Raw genomic sequence first — 16,536 nt, 5'->3', positions numbered from 1 at the left:
GATCCCAATGGCTGACATCAGTGGCATTTGATGATTCAGCAACACATAGAGAACATAACTGATTAGCTTGTACATCTGAAAAACTGAATTAAATGGGCAATGTCTCTTCCACAGGTGTTCCACCCGTGTGGTCATTTTCTGATACTCATTACATCTGTATACATCCTGACAACCCCTGCAAAAGAAATTAGCTGCAGAATCTGCACGAAGTGCATGAAGTCCACTAAGAAACACAGCGGTGTTTGAAGGAAAAGGCAAAGCTGCACGTCTATCCTTCAGGAAAAGGATTTTCTCCTCTCTTCGCCTCCGCGCACAGCAGGAACAGTTCTTCCTGATTCCGCACGGTCTGCACCAAGCATCACAGGTTTACTAACCCTCTGACCCACCCACAGCAGGTCCCTTAGGTTCCACAGCATTCGAAAATAGTGTTTCAGAATCTTAAAAACTTTTGTACCTTTTTAATGAATATAAAACATCTAACCAGCATGGGAATTTGACACAGACTTTTCTTCTTTCTATCTTTGTCAGTTTACAAAGCATTTACTGAGTTCAACCTTCTTCAATTGCATAGGTGCCTTTCTGTAGTTTTGAAGCAGTTTTATTTTTAAATGAGTAGGCTTTGAAAAACTATATACACCTCTGCCTTGGCAAATCTCTGATTCTTCCAAGAGTAAAAATGCTTTTATTTGTGCTTTTATGACCCTGACACAAAGTAGAATAGCAATCAAGGAAGTGCAGCCTTTCCTAGTGTCTGTTCCAAAGGCCACACTGGGAGGTTGTGAGGAGTTAGTGATGCCCATACTACAGAGATGGGAGAGCAGCCAGGAAGAAGGCATTGGTGACTCCAGCTCACATTTCAGTCCTCAGTGGATGGAAGATACTGTTGGGTAGTTCATACATAAACGTTACATATAAGCATTTCATGAGAAGTGTGTGTGTGTGTGTGTGTGTGTACTAGGGATTGAATCCAGTAGGCAGCCGCACGCCTAAAAGATGGCGCCGACCTCCGGTACACCGGCGCGTAAACAACGTCATTGCGCAGGCGCCAGCCGGAATCTGGCGCCAACCCCTCCCGAGCGGGTGTTACATATCAAAGGGGCCGACAGACTGATGAATCCCAGGAGGACTCTCCCCAGTGCTGGGGTGGATATAGGCAGTCCTCCCGGGGTTTCTGGAGTTCCCCAGTAGCATGGAGGTGTTCCTGAAATAAAGAAAGCTGTTGAGAAGAATCCGACCGTGTTGCGTCTTTTCTTGCTGGACAAGGTGAGCGCAACAGAATCCAGGGGCTAATACATGCTAGTCAAGTGTTCTACCTCTGAAGTACATTCATAATACTTTCTGTGTTTGAGAGAAGGTCTCACTAAAAATTGCCCAGGTTGGACTTGAACTCATTCTGTCACCTCGGCAATGCCTCAGCTTGTTATCTTCCTGTCTCAAGGAGCTGGGACCACAGGCCTGTGTGAGCATGTCTGCCTCCATGAGGTTCTTGATGATGAAAATTGAGGTTCACAGTCAGTGAGATTGCCCAAGGCACAAGGCTCTGTATCCCTGGCTTTAATTCCTGTTTCATTCTAGCTTTTTTCCCCAAGACCTGATAGGTAGGTTTCACCATAAATAAAAAATTAATTAACCATCAGGAAGAAGAGCAGAACACAGACATAATGCATGTGTTTCTATACAGACAGTTGTACATCACACAAACACACATCTGCTAATGTTTAAAGACCATTAGGGAATGCCGTTGAAATAACTTCACCGGAAGGGGTATATGTTGTGGAAGTTTTATGAACACAGGTGAGTTTGAGCCTGTGCTGTGGACATCTGACAGCATGAGAGAGCAGCTGAGTGGATATTTAAGGAGCAGCCTGGCCAGGTCTGAGGCATGTTAAGAAGCAACACATACTGCTGGATTATGGACAGATGACTGTGTGTATGGGTTTCTGTGTCTGAAGGCAGGGTAAGCATAAACTCTAGACAAAGAGCTAACATTCGACAGGATATTCCTTGGAGGGGCACTGCAGAGTTCCCATGGCAGGAATTCTACCATTGTTTGTGGAAAATGATGCACATACTGATTTATGGGACCAGTCGTATCAAGAAACTACAGATGCAGTTTAGCATATTCTATTACTCTTTACATAACAGCTGAGAGGAAGCTATGAAGTGAAGAGAGAAAATAAATGCTGCCGCTGCTTCTGTGAAATAATCATGGTCTGAGAGCATAATTTTGGAGAGTCCTTCTATTCCCACAATGGCAGAAATGGTCATTAGTCCACAGGGCAATCAAAGCCAGACCCCCATGAGTGAAAGCCTTCTCTACAAAGATGATTTTCAATGAGTGCTGGTTGCTGTGTGCAAAAGGGGGAGATTTCAATCTATTTGAAACCTTTCTCATTCACGGTTTATTTCCATTTTATTTCCCTCGGTGTGCCAAATGATTAAATCAACTCTAGTTCAAGGATCAAACAGAAAATATCCTGCTAAACTCTGCAAATGTCATAACCTAGATGGCTGGATGGCTCTACAGAATTTAACAGGAGGATTTGAAAATGCCTATATAAAGAAAGGCTACTGGTTTTTCTGAGTTAATTTTGTGTCCAGCCACTTTACTGAAGGTGTTTATCAGCTGGATAATTTCTCTGGTGGAAGTTTTGGGGTCACTTGTGTATACACTATCATATCTGCAAATAGTGATACTTTTGAGTTCTTCTTCTCCAATGTGTATCCCCTTGATCTCCTTTAATTGTCTTATTGCTCTAGCTAGGACCTCATATTGAAGAATGCTCTAGAACCTCCCCCCTCATCAAACCTCCCACTTTTGCCAAGAGTGTAGTGGGGTAGGGGCTGGTAGTTGGGGAGGGGCTGACTTGCATCTGAGCACTCACCGCAGGCATCCACTTTGAGCGGAAGCACTCTCCACATAGTGCTTCAGAGCAAGCTGGAATTCTTCCAGATCCTCTTCTGTCACAGACATCTGGCGCTGCACAAGCATGATGTGCTGAGAAGGAAAGGGAGGTTATTGTCTCACAACCAACCCCAGGCCTGCCAGCCAGAAACAACTGGGGAAAGATGCAACTATTCCCAACCTGAAGTAATACAGAAGCCTGAAACTTTGTAGCAACGGAAGCTAAACAAAGTGCCCTCTGCAAGAGACAGAGCCTCTTTCAAAGCAAGACAGCCAATTAGAATCACAAAGATTTCAGCATCACCTCTCTGTGGGGCAGAGGTAGCAGAACATAGGCACCAGCATCTTAAAACTTCCCGAAGTGCATTTGATGGGGCAGTCGTTGCCACTGCCACAAAGCTGCTAAGTTTTAAAGAGAACTTCTATGGTTCTCTGCATAGCTCAGTTTCTTGGATATTTTGTGACATCAGATAATGGGTGGTTACTACAAATTTGCTTTTTAAAAATGTGAGTTTACTAGCCTGGCGTGGTGGCGCACGCCTTTAATCCCAGCACTCGGGAGGCAGAGGCAGGCGGATTTCTGAGTTGGAGGCCAGCCTGGTCTACAAAGTGAGTGCCAGGACAGCCAGGGCTACACAGAGAAACCCTGTCTCGAAAAACAAAAACAAAAACAAACAAACAAAAAAAAAATGTGAGCTTACTGATGCATTTCTAATGCTTCACCAGTGATTTAAAAGGTATTGTGGCAAATATTAATATTAATTGGGGGTTTCTAATCTGCCTTAGATAATTCAGTTCCCACATAAAAGACACAAAACTTTCATATTTACAATAAGCTTTAACAGCACTAGTGCTGGGCAGCTATCAAGCCTCCATGGCTATTTTGTCTAATTCCCTGTAAGTAAACCCAAGATATGACTTGCCATGTTCGGCTTGGGCTACTTATTCCAACTGGCCAGCCCTCATGGACAGTTCTTAGGATCCCTTACCACATGGCATCTTCTCTTCCTCAGAGTGGTCCTGCCTCAGACTCCAAGCCTGGGAACTGAAGTCCTACCTACTTCTCTTCTGTCCAGTTATGGGCTGTAGGCATCTTTATTGACCAATCAGGGATAACTTGGGGAGCAAGCTTATGTTAAGCCCTGAGTCCATGAGAAACCCAGACGAGCCCAAGAATTGTGAATTCCGCTGCAACTTGCGAAAAAGTCTTTTTAGTGTTTCAAGTGTTGACTTGGATCACATGCCCCACACTCACAGGGTAAACGCTGGCATGCGATGGATGCTGAGTCTGTCAAACACTGGGTTCATATACAGTAGAGTTAGGAATCCCCTGAATGCTCTGGGAAAAGGGGAGTGGAGGGCTGTAGTCATTTTGTGGGACAGAACTGAAGCTGGGAGGGGGATAAATGGGTGTCTGTTGTGGGGTTATCAGGGACTAATTTTATGGCTGGGCATAACTATCTGTGACCTTTGATTACCTTTTCTCCATGATTTAAATGTGGGGCCTTAATCTTCTTTGAATTTATTTCTCTAAGGTCTCAAGGACAAGCACCTAGAGAGCTCTCAGAGGGAGGGCTAGATTCACAGAGGCAGGGAGTCCAGCTCAAGCTAGCATCTGGCTCCTCTGGGTGTTTTACTAAGGGGGGTTCACCTGGGTTTCCTCAGAGTGGCTAGAGAGGGGGAGGGAGCCCTGGGTTTGCTGCAGGGGGACACAGTGCAGAAACCAGCTGCCTGCATACTGTGCTTGCCACAGAAGGGACAGGACTTCTGCAGGAAAATATGCAGAGGCAAACTGTCTACAACATTGTAGTCTCTTTGGTGAAGCATCCAAGAAGCAGGACAATTAACCACAGAGAGTTAGCATCAGTAATTAGGGGGCTACAACAGCTACACAGCATCACTTGGTTTATGTGAGGATCTCCTTGTTCCTGAGAGCCACCAGACCTTGGGGGCCAGTATTTAACATTACAGTATTCAGAATGCCGTAACCCTGTGTGATGTTTGATACCAACAACTTGGCCAGATCTAGAATCACCTAAGAGACAAACCTCTGTGTATGATCAGTGAAGGAGTTTCTGTATTGGGTTAACTTAGCTGGAAGGACCTAGCTTAACTGTAGTGGACATCATTCTCTGAGCTGTGGTCCTGTTCTGAATAAGGTGAAAGCAAGCTGAGCACCAACATTTAGTCTCTGCTTCCCGATGTGGATACAATATAACCAGCCGCCTCTAAGTCCTGCTGCTTGCTTCTCTGCTATGGTGCAGTGTACCTTCAAAGGCCAACTTAGTAGTAAGGTCTTTCTTACTATTCCTTAAGTTGCTTTTGTCAAATATTTTGCCACAGCAACAAAAAATTTTGCTAATTCACCCACTTAATAGTTCACAATGGGTTGGGTACTAACTGCTTCCCCCAACAAATCTCATTACCATTATAACAATTATAGTTTAAAGACTTCCCTAGAGCTCTGCCTGTGTGCCTTTCATGGAACTATAGGTCTCTGGATTGAGAGAAAAATTCAGAAAGTATGAACATAGCCTCACAAAAATGCAAAATCAAATTTAAAAGACAACTCACCAGAATTACATGGAATACAAGCAAAACTTGTCCAATACTGTTAATCATGTAGCATAGAGACCACAGTTCAACCCCTGATCTTCTGTTCCCTATTCCATTCAATTTCGCAGTGCTTGTTAAATAGCTGTTATTTGTCAAACACTGATTGCATTGTAGAAACTATACTTGTGGTGGTTTGAATAAGAATTGCCCCTAGGCTCATATAACGTCACCAAGGGAAGTGGTCCTATTTGACAGAATTAGGGGTAGAAAATGTGTCTTTACTGAAATAGTGTGTGACATTGTTGGAGGAAGTGTGTCACTGGGGAAGAGCTTTGACCAATCAGCCTCTCCCCTCCCTGCCTCTCTCCTTCTCCCCCCACCCTCTTGACTGACTTGCAGATCAGGACATGGTTCTCAGCTACTGTTTCAGCACCACGTATGCCGCGATGCATGCAGCCAGGCTCCCCGCCATGATGATAATGGAATAAGACTCTAAAACTGTAAGCCAGCCCCCAATGAAATGCTTTCTTTTATAAAAGTTGACTAGGTCATAGTGTGTCTTCCCAGCAGTAACTAGCATACCAACATATGCTTTTTAATTTTATGTTAGTAAATACTACATGCTGAGTTCTGAGTTGCAGTGATGGATAAAGACTGACTTCTAGGGCTACGTTTCATAGTAGAGCGCTGGCCTAGCATGCACAAATCCTAGTTCAATCCCCAGTGCCACACGCATGCACACACACACACACACACACGCACCACTTCTTGCCTTTAAATGGCTTAGCAAAATAATAGGACTAAAATCTATCTCTAGGTAATGATACTAGTGCACACATGAAGTTGACTATATATAAGTTGTTAAGAAGTCTAACAGATTCGTGAGAAACCGCACTGCATTGACAACGACATATTAAACTCTTCAGCTGTTTTGCTCTTAGAACTACATTTGACAATACATTGTGGACAAGAATATAGGAACACTCAACAGGCTATGAATAGTATATTCCAGCCCAGTTCCCCAGGAAGGGGATGCTCTTCAGTTGGCTTTTACAGATGATCACAGAGGTTAATGACCCAGGAAACATTTTTCACAGAAACAATTGGGCTGCAAGGCTATTCCAGGAACTGAGACTCAGTGTCTAATCATAGAATTTCCTAGCTGAAAAGTGTCTCTCAGCTTGAATTCATTGTTGCCATCAAGCAGTGAAGGATGTGTGCTTCTCATCCACCCACCCTATTTATGCCTTTATGGCCTGGTTTGATCTCTGCCTTTCTGTCTTTGTCTTTCTGTCTCTCTATTTCCTTTTAGTTCACTTTATCTACAACTCATGTTTGTCAGACCTCCATAGAACAATTCCTAACAAAGAGGACTTAATAATATGCATAGATCCGAGATTGTGAACTAAGGCATTGTCTTAATTAGAGTTTTATTGCTGTGAAGAGACACTATGACCAAGGCAACTCTTTTAAAGGCAAATATTTAATTTGGGCTAGCTTAGAGTTTCAGAGGTTCAGTTCACTATCATCATGGCAAGAAGCATGGCAGCCTGCAGGCAGACATGGTGCTGGAGAAGGAGCTGAGAGTTCCGTATTTTGATTCGAAGGCAGCCAGAAGGAGACTGTCTTCTGCAGGCAAGCAGAGGAGGATGTCTTCCACACTGGGCATTTTCCAAACAAAACAAAAACAAAAACAACCCTTAAGGCTTTCCCTACACAGTGGCACCCTTCCTCCTATAAGGCTACATCTACTCCAACAAGGCCACACCTCCTAATAGTGCCACTTCCCATGAGCTAAGCATATTTAAACCGGGCAGTAACTATAGAGAGCTTTGGAGGATCCCTTGTAAGAGAGGTCTGCATATGTTGTTCTAAACGAGGTGCCCATGCAGATTAGATGGTCAGACCCTCAGTGCTCATTCCTTGTTTTCCAGGCAGACTCTGAGACTTTCAGTAACATCCTCCCCTGCACACAATCACTTGTTGCCTTTTTTTTTTTAATTGAAAGATTCAAACAGAATTCCTAGGTACCACATTTGAGCTTAAAGTTATTGAAGGATATGAGCCATCATATTTTTCGTTTTTGTTTGTTTATTTCGTTTTTCCGTTGGTAGGAGGAAAACCTATCTTGGGAACAAGGGATGAAAGAATATGGGCCCTGAATCACTGTGTGGACTTTATACTGGAAAAACAACATTTTAAAAATAGTATTGGAACAATCTTATAGAGTTGATCCATTTTTCCCGTAACAGCCATCTTGAGTTCAACAATCCAACGTTCGGGGTCAGAGATCAAGAATGAGAGGAAGCAAACCGGTGACGATCTCCCAAGATTCTGGATGGACACTCAGCTCTTTGTATGGCTCTCCCAGGAAATTGCTTTAATATTAATAATGCAATAGAATTATTTCTGACTACATGGAGATGGACATGTTCCTTCATAGACATCTGCAAGTCCTGCTGGGTCAGTCATCTCTCAGGGGCTATCTTAGCTATAGGTGTGAACTCTAGACCTGCATGCACCTGTTTCTCTAGAATACTTTGTTTGAAAGCAGTGCTTACATGATGCAGTAGGATGAACACTGGAATCAGCCAAAGACCCTCACTACTCCAGAACTACAGGCCCCTGGAATGTAACTTTTTTTTCTTCCCACAAAGTTCCAGGTTTTGATTCTCTCACCAGGGACCTGGTTGAGCTTTCTAACTGGCTTTGGCTAATGGAATGCTGTAGAGGTGGCTGCATTACAATGTCAAATAAGGACGCAAGGAACCATTAGTTTCATCTTTTTCCTCTCTCTTGTCCCTGAGATTGCCATATAAACAAGACCTGTAAAGGTTTTCTGTAAACGCACAGTGAATATTTCAGGCTTTATGTATGTGTTCCTGTTGCAACTACTCAAATGTGATCTTGTGTGTGACCACAGCTACAGACGAGAGCAGCCGTCCTCAACCTTTCTAAGGCTGTGGCCTTTTAATACAGTTCCTCATGTTGTGGTGACCTTCAACCATAGGATTATTTCGTTGCAACTTCATAACTGAAATTTTGCTCCTGTTATAAATCATAACGTAGATATTTGATAGGTGATCCCGCAGTTAAGAACTGCAGAGCTACTTAAACAAATGGGGAAGGTCCAATTTCAAAACAACTTGCTGCATAAAAATAGATGGTATACTGTGAACTAAGCCCACAAGGAGCAGCTCTGAACTTCTATATGTGTGAATGGCTTGTCCAATACCAGTGAAGCTGATGCGCCACTGGCCTTAGACACCTATACGAAGCTACAGAGTCCCAAGACCCATGCCACTGATCCCACCTAAATTACCTACTCATAAAGTTGTGGCTATTGTTTCAAGTTATGGATATTTAGGTGACACTTAGAATAAACATCTGTTGCCTGTTCAGCTGACCGTGCCCTACTCATTACAATTGTACCTGGTATATGTCCTCAGAAGTCTCTTCTTTTACATTGTAACTACATCTTTATTTCCACCTTTCTTTTTTCCTTTTACTGAACATAGTTTTTCTTTTCTAAATCACATAATATCTCCTGATAACAGTCCCTCTCCACTCCTCCCAGTTCCTCCCCACCTCCTTTCCCATCTGAATTCACCCCCTTTCTGTCTCTCAGTAGAAAGCAATTTTCTAAGAGATGATAATAATATGACAAAATAAAATGTAATAAGATAAAACAAAAACTATCATATTGGAGTTGGACAAACAGAAGGAAAAGTGTCCAAAGGAAGGAACAAATCAGAGACCAGCTTATTCACATTCTTAGAAATTCCATTTAAAATGTTGAACTGGAAGCCATAGTATAAGCAAGGAGAACCTGTTACAGACTGGTACAGGCCCTGTGAATGCTGCTTCAATCTCTGTGCGTTCATGTGAGCTTTGAACATGTAGATTTAGAAGGCTTTCTTTTTTTTACTTTTTTCATTTTTATTTTTGGTGTTTGCTATCTCCTTTGGCTTTTAGTTTTTGTTCCTGTATATTAGATCATGCTTTTTTTTTATGAAGATATACTTTTCTATAATATCCTTTATCAAATTACTGATTCTAATTTAAAGAACTGTTTCTTTGCCATCTGCTTTCTGACAAATAGTATTCACAAATGTATTGCTGGTCCTTTTCATCAGACTGATACATAGATGGTCCGGTCCTTCAGCTTTTTGTTTTTGGTGGACTGATTATAATGAAGGATACTTTTGCTTTTAGCAAGTGACTGTTAGTGAATTTTCTTTAATGAATTCTATACTCATTCTAGATTTGCAGTACCCCCTAAAACTCTAGTACTGGACAGGTGTGAAGTTTTCCTTGGTTTCTGTTGTCTTTCCCTCTCTTCTTTATTTCTCAAGAGCAAGTAGTATAAGTATCTTTTGAATTGGCTTCACTCTTACTGGCTATGAGTCCTTAAACAAGTCATTTGTTCTTCTTAACTTTGGATACATAAGATGGAAATGGTGCTGCTTGCATTATAAAATCAAGGGTGAATATATAGTCTCAAGAATGGAATCATCTGAGAAATTTTGAGTGCTTGTAAAAAACTACAACAACAACAACCAACAAGAAAACAACACAAGAGTCTGGAGACCTCAGTTTTTCAAATCACAGAACAATTCTTGAATGTGCTTTTCTGCTCCCCTCTGTGTAGCAGGCAGGAGTGAGCTTACTTCAGCTGTCTTTATACATATGCCTCTATGGAAAAAACATGTTTTTGCCCCGTGAAGCTTGTCCTTGTGATTGTACACTTTACTTAGTTGACTCTTTTATTTTTCAGAGTATATAAATTGCTTGATGCTCTGAATATACTTGGCTTTTGGATGAGACTTTAGTCTGCTTCAGTTTTAGCCCTTCTTTCCCAGGTTCTCACTACCAACTAGAGCAGTAAATTAAAGATTTTGTCTGTAATATCTTACTTCTCTTACTTTGTAATGATGGGAGAAAATGGGTTTTAGGATAGATAGATAGATAGATAGATAGATAGATAGATAGATAGATAGGACATCTTGAATTTATCATAATGTAATGGTTCAGTGCTCAGAAAGTTAGATATAATAATGTCCAGATTTTCTATGTTTGAACAAGCCTGCTGAATACTCTAATCGATTCTCATGATGGAAAAATTTCATGAACAAACAAACAAACAAACAAAAAACACCTGTTAATCCACAGCCTTGCTAGCAATAAGCACCTCTACTGCATTGGTGAGAAATGTTAGTAATCAGGCACCTCCCTGGCCAGTCCAGGGGGGCCCCGTGACACTGTTAGCAGTCAGGCACATTCCTGGCCAGCCTCGAGGGTCTTGGTGATAAGACATCTCACCACTAGCTTCCCAGACTCTACACATTCTCATTGGCTCCTCCATCGCAAATCCTCCTGAGCATGTGCCTCACTGCCCAATTAAAAAGGCACATTTTTCCTCCCCCTATCCCTTCTGCCCTTCCTCCTCCTAGATGCAGTCTCTGTGTCCCCCTCTCCCCTCCCTTAACAAACCTCCCACGTGAGACCTATTGCCTGGTGTGATTATTGTCGGAATCTGCTGCTTAGTTACATCAAGAAAACCAAGAGATACTGCATTGATAGTGTTATTAGCATGTCGAGTGTGACTGTAAATTCAGTATTGGACTTATGCAGTTCGGCTGTAAACTTAAATCTCTTTGCACCTTACTTTGTTCATCTATGAAATGAGGTTAATGATAGTATACCCCCATGTGGCTATCTTGAACATCAATGATTTGATCTCTTAGTATTTCACAGACCCCAGATTTAAACTAAATGCTTGACATACGGTGATATACATGACTAGGTTTCATTAGGTCTGTACTGCAATCAGCCTAGTGGTGTTTACAAAATGCCTTTATGATAACATCTGAATGGTATCATTCTCTGCCCATCATATTCAATGATTCAATAACTCACTATCTCAAATGTGTATAAAAACTTCATTTTGCACCTTGTACATGACAAGTTCATTCACATGGGCAACTGGTGCTTACTGTGAAGCATTCAGTCCCCACAAATCCACGTTAGCCAAGCAAAATGAATAAGACCTTTAAGCAAAGAGCAAAGGAGCTTATTTGGAAAATTGCTGAGATTGTTCTAAGATCTCTATATGTGCTGTGTTCCTGGAGTTTAGTAACTAGTAACTAATGGTGAATTTATTTTAATGATTTTTGCATGCCATGAAATTTTCATTCTTGTTGGAAGCAACACGTGATATATGTGATAATAAATGCCATGGTAAATCTAGAAGACGTGAAATGTGTCTCTCATTAGTTATGTTTCAACTTATCACTGAAGTATAGACTTTGAGGAAAGTAAGTTTTGTCTTCAAAGTGTTTCTGGAAATTTGAGATGGAAACCACTCACAGGTTTAGTGTTCTCTTCAATAATTTCTTCTTCCAGGGGTTCAAGTTTCAGATCCTTCAGTCAGAGGAAGTAAAGGCAGAGAAAAAGAAAAGATGCCAATTATATAACAAAATCAATCAGCATAAGACCATATGGTAGCTATGTTTCATAGCTAATATCAAGCCCAAAGAACCTTGGTATTTGAAAGGAGATGAACCAATTCTCATTTTAAAATTGAGCTGTTCTAGTAAAGAGATACTGTACCATAATTAAAAGTCAATTCTAAGGAGGTATTTATGATATGTCCAAGTTGTTACTGCTGTTCACCTCACTGATGCCATCAAAGACTGGAGGGAGGCAGACTAGAAATGCATTCAGAGGACGAATAAGTTAGCATGACAAGCTTAACAGATAGACTGCCTTTATTGTAACTGTTACCACATCCTTCCCTTCCTTGGGAGGCCATTATAGATATTTGTCTATTGTAAATATTTTTTAATATTCCAGCACAAGTTTTTCTTTACTAAAATTGGTGAATTGAAAAGTAAATGAAAAATACTATTAATATTTGTTAAAATACAATAAAGATTTTTATTTAAACTTAAAATTTTCTCTCTCAGAGATGGTCTTGTTGGGCATCAATGGGAAGAGAGGCCCTTGGTCCTGTGAAGGTTTGATGCCCCAGTGCAGGGGAATGCCAGGGTGGAGAGGTGGGAGGTGGTGAGTGGGTGGGAGAAGACACTCATAGAAGCAGGGGGAGGAGGGTGGGGGAACCAGGAAAGGGGATAACACCTGAAATGTAAATAAAGACAATATCCAATAAAAATCTCTCTCTCTCTCCCTCTCTCTCTCTCTCTCTGTGTATGTGTGTGTCTCTCTCTGTTTCTCTCTCTGTGTGTATGTGTGTGTCTCTCTCTGTTTCTCTCTGTGTGTATGTGTGTGTCTCTGTTTCTCTCTCTCTCTGTGTATGTGTGTGTCTCTCTCTGTTTCTCTCTCTCTCTGTGTCTGTGTGTGCACACATCTGTGTACAGTCATGTGCACTCCATAGTGTATGTTTTTCACACCCAGTTTTGATGTAGCATCCTTTACACAGACTTTCTCAGACCACTTTCTTTAAGTATGTAACCTTTCCATCCACTAGCATTGCTGGTTTCTGGAGTTCAGCTGAAGTTCGTGATCTGATCTTTGTTTCTTAGATTCTTTCACATATTTTTGTCTGTCTTTTTAGAGACCAAATAGATTTGCCTGTACAAGTATTTCTGGACTGCTATTACCAGATGCTGCTAGGCACACAGTAGGTATCCACTGCCGAATTAAATTGTGTCTGAATGATGGCGTTCCAGATGAGTGTTCCTGGCACCCATGGATCTGGGTATTTGAACTGAGGCTCTCATCCTTGCATGGTGAACATTTACACCAAGAGCCACTCCCCTACCTCTGGCCCTGAAGGTATTTTGTATAGATTCAAGCATAGCATGGTTAAACTTCAGCACATTCCATTCATTATTCACTATTATTCATGAAGGCAAGGAAGGACAGAACCAAACCTGAAAAACCGGTAGGAATCACAAATATTATTAACCTCCAACCCCTTGAATGGAATTATGTCTAGTTTATAGGCTAGGAAGGATTATCGCAAATACTTAGGAGACGGGGTAGGGGGGAATGTATGCTCTGCCTCAGGTACACTTCCTTTTAACAGGGAGATCAAACCCAAGGCTAACAACCACAGGAAACAAGGGAGTCAGTGGTGAAATGGCATGCACTTAGCCACGGCTTGGCAATTGGATAGTTTTCTCTGGAAACCTAATTCAGCACAGTACAGAAAAAGTCACACAAGAAGACGGAACCCATACTGCTCCACCACTCGTTAAGGCAGCTCACGCTGAGCACCACACAGCCGGAGGCCCAGGCTTTCAGCAAGTCTCTTGGATGCTGCTCTTACAATAAAACCATTTCATAGGAGGAGAGAGAGAGACAAAAGTCCAGGAAAGAAAAGGATGTGACAATACTTTGATTTAAAACGGGAAGAAAGGTATTACTAAAGTTTAAACCATTTCAGAAAAAAAAAACTGTACACATTTCATATACCAAGAAGAGACAGTTTTTCTTGGAACTTCAAAACCACTTCAAAAAGAGATAATTGTTCTACAAAAGAATCTAAACTTATTTAACACAGGAACCCTTATCGATTTCCAGGACTTCCAACATCAGAAAACCAATATTCATGGCACTAGTTTTCCTTTAGTCCCAGTTGACAATTCAGTTATTATAAAAGGAAAGAGGAAAGTTGACTTGCGACATGTTTATAGTTCATGTATTCGCTACAGTAGGAGACCAATGTCAACTAAGATGCCCTGGCTGAAAGACTGGAGCTATCCAAGGTTGCTTCCCTCTGACTTGGCTATTCTTGTACAGAGAGAATACTGTTTCCAGCAACCTTGTCCATCTTTAGGCCTTGAGTTTTCACTTTCATGGTGCTCGCTGTAAGACCTGACCTATAAAGTAAGTCAAGGGCTACATTGAGAAACCCTGTCTAAAAACCAAACCAAACCAAACCAAACCAAACCAAACCAAACCAAACCAAACCAAACCAAAATGATATGTTACTTAGGAACATACAATGGAGGTCTTGCCTACTAGGAAGGCTTAACACTAAAACTATCAGTTAGTATGTTAATCTCTAGAAGTTGAGCAAAGAATAACCCTGGTCCCTAAATTAAAGATTTGCAAGACTTCACTTGTATGTCTTTATGAGATTGATTAGCATCATTCAAGCATAATCCAGAGAGTTTATTTAATTACTAGCCCTGGACCTTATTTTAAATGTAACTGAGCTTTCCTATTTATTTTAACAAGCAATCAAATAACCAATCAGAAAACAAGGCCTTGTAGCTACCAGACATCCAGAGAGTCAATTAGACATTGAACATTATTCTATCCATGGGGAAGCCATGGATGAATATTCAGGAAGTGAGGAAACTGGATCAGGAGAGAGGGGGAAAGGGAAGAAGGGAGGGAGTGAGGGAAGAAGAGAGAGAGAGAGAGAGAGAGAGAGAGAGAGAGAGAGAGAGAGAGAGAGAGAGAGAGAGAGAACCTACCTTCTTTTCCAGTCTATCAATTAATTTCTGGAGTCTGTTTATCTGGGTCATCCACTGGTTGTCTTCTTCTAACAATGCTTGGCAAGAAATCACAAAGGCAGCATGTTAAATTTCTAAGAATGCTGAGTGCTTAGTTACCTATCCTTCCACCCTGAAGGAAGAATGCAGTGCTGCCAGCTTTTAAACACATCCCTAAAAATGTATCCCACGAGTGATTTCTAAGTACCCAACTCTCAGAAATCGCTGCATCACTGCTTCATTTACAAGCCTTTCCTGCTCCTTTAAAAAGTTTCTTCTTAAAAAAAAAAATACTGTGTACCGTACTGCCCTGTGACGCTTGAGAGAACAGATTTTGCTGAGCCCTTCTTTACAATCTGATAAGACACTTTTCTTCGGGAAAAGAAAGAAAGTCCTAATTCTAAACTCATCTGTAAGGCAGGACAGATAAAATCAGTCCTTTGATATGGAGCTGTGATGCAAAAGTAGTGTAATAGCAAGGTAGCTGGTGTTCCCTTTCCCACTGACTAACCTGGGACTACATGGGCACTTTAGTCATGGCTTAGCGTACAAACTAGAGCCTGTTCTATATTCTATATTTATGTATATGAAATTTACTCTATCTATCTATCTATCTATCTATCTATCTATCTATCTATCTATCTATCTATCTATCTATCTACCTATGGATTTTTTATGCATATGTACTTCATGTGGAAATATGTATAAATGTAGATATATATGTACACAGATACAGATCTGCATGTCTGGTACCATGTAATATATGTCACACAGGTAAAATGCCATGTGCTGTTTCAGCTCACTGAGCAGTGGCTTTAGCAGTAGGATTGCCCTCCCTCCTCATTTCAGCCCCAAGTACATTTGTCTCAAAGTGTCTCCAAGGCTCCTTGTCTGGGGATGGGCAGGCTCTCTAACTTTGCAGCAGGGAGGAACTAGAACAACAGAACAACTCAAGTGTAAACACATTATGCCCCAGAGAGGTGCTAGCAGGTAAAGCATTGCCAACAAGTGCTATTATTGTTCTCCCCATGATATACAAGTGCCTGTAGTGAAAAAGAGAAGCCAGAACTTCAGACACAGGAAGCATATCCATGAAAAGAAAGTTCAATTGTGAACTCCTCTTGACTGCCTCAGCTTTCCAACTTGATGACCTCATCTTTAGAGGTTGCTATTTGTTCTTTTTCTTGGAAGCCTCACCAAAGGGGGAGACTCTGCTGGGGCTATCCCTGAGCAAACCCAGCTGGCTGCCTTTACAGGGCTTCCTCAGTCAATTTCTGTAAGATGCTTTAAGATCTCATTTTAATAATACTCCCTCTCTTACCCTCTCCTCACCTTCATCTCTGTCTCTTCTCTCCCCCCTTCTCTCTCCTTATTCTTTTGCTTTGGTTTGTAATTTACGTGATAAGCTCGTTCATTTGAAATCCAAAATATAGCTGTTATAGATCATTCTCTGGACTATAAAGAAAATTCCACTTTAAACATTGTATAAACTCTGCTTTTAATATCATTGTAACTATTTTTATAGAAAGAGGTAAAGGAAGTTATTATGGTCTGAGACCTTAAATGGGCATCCTAACTTCTTTTTTTTTTATTAGATATTTTCTTTAT

General features: G+C 41.3%; 1 protein-coding gene across 1 annotated transcript in view; it reads right to left on the bottom strand.

Annotated features, from left to right (window-relative positions):
• Positions 1-16,536, bottom strand: part of Necab1 (N-terminal EF-hand calcium binding protein 1) — a 204,386-nt gene that overhangs the window by 10,681 nt on the left and 177,169 nt on the right. Inside the window, exons 8-10 of the mRNA XM_021160280.2 lie at positions 14,911-14,987; positions 11,831-11,884; positions 2,886-2,998 (exon numbers count right to left, since the gene is read on the bottom strand). Coding sequence (XP_021015939.1) covers positions 2,886-2,998; positions 11,831-11,884; positions 14,911-14,987 — 244 coding nt within the window. The remainder of the gene's footprint in view (positions 1-2,885; positions 2,999-11,830; positions 11,885-14,910; positions 14,988-16,536) is intronic.

Source organism: Mus caroli, unplaced genomic scaffold (genome assembly GCF_978045245.1).
Source record: "Mus caroli unplaced genomic scaffold, Mus_caroli_1 scaffold_6, whole genome shotgun sequence".
NCBI lineage: Eukaryota > Metazoa > Chordata > Mammalia > Rodentia > Muridae > Mus > Mus caroli.
This window is presented reverse-complemented; position numbering and strand designations above follow the sequence as displayed.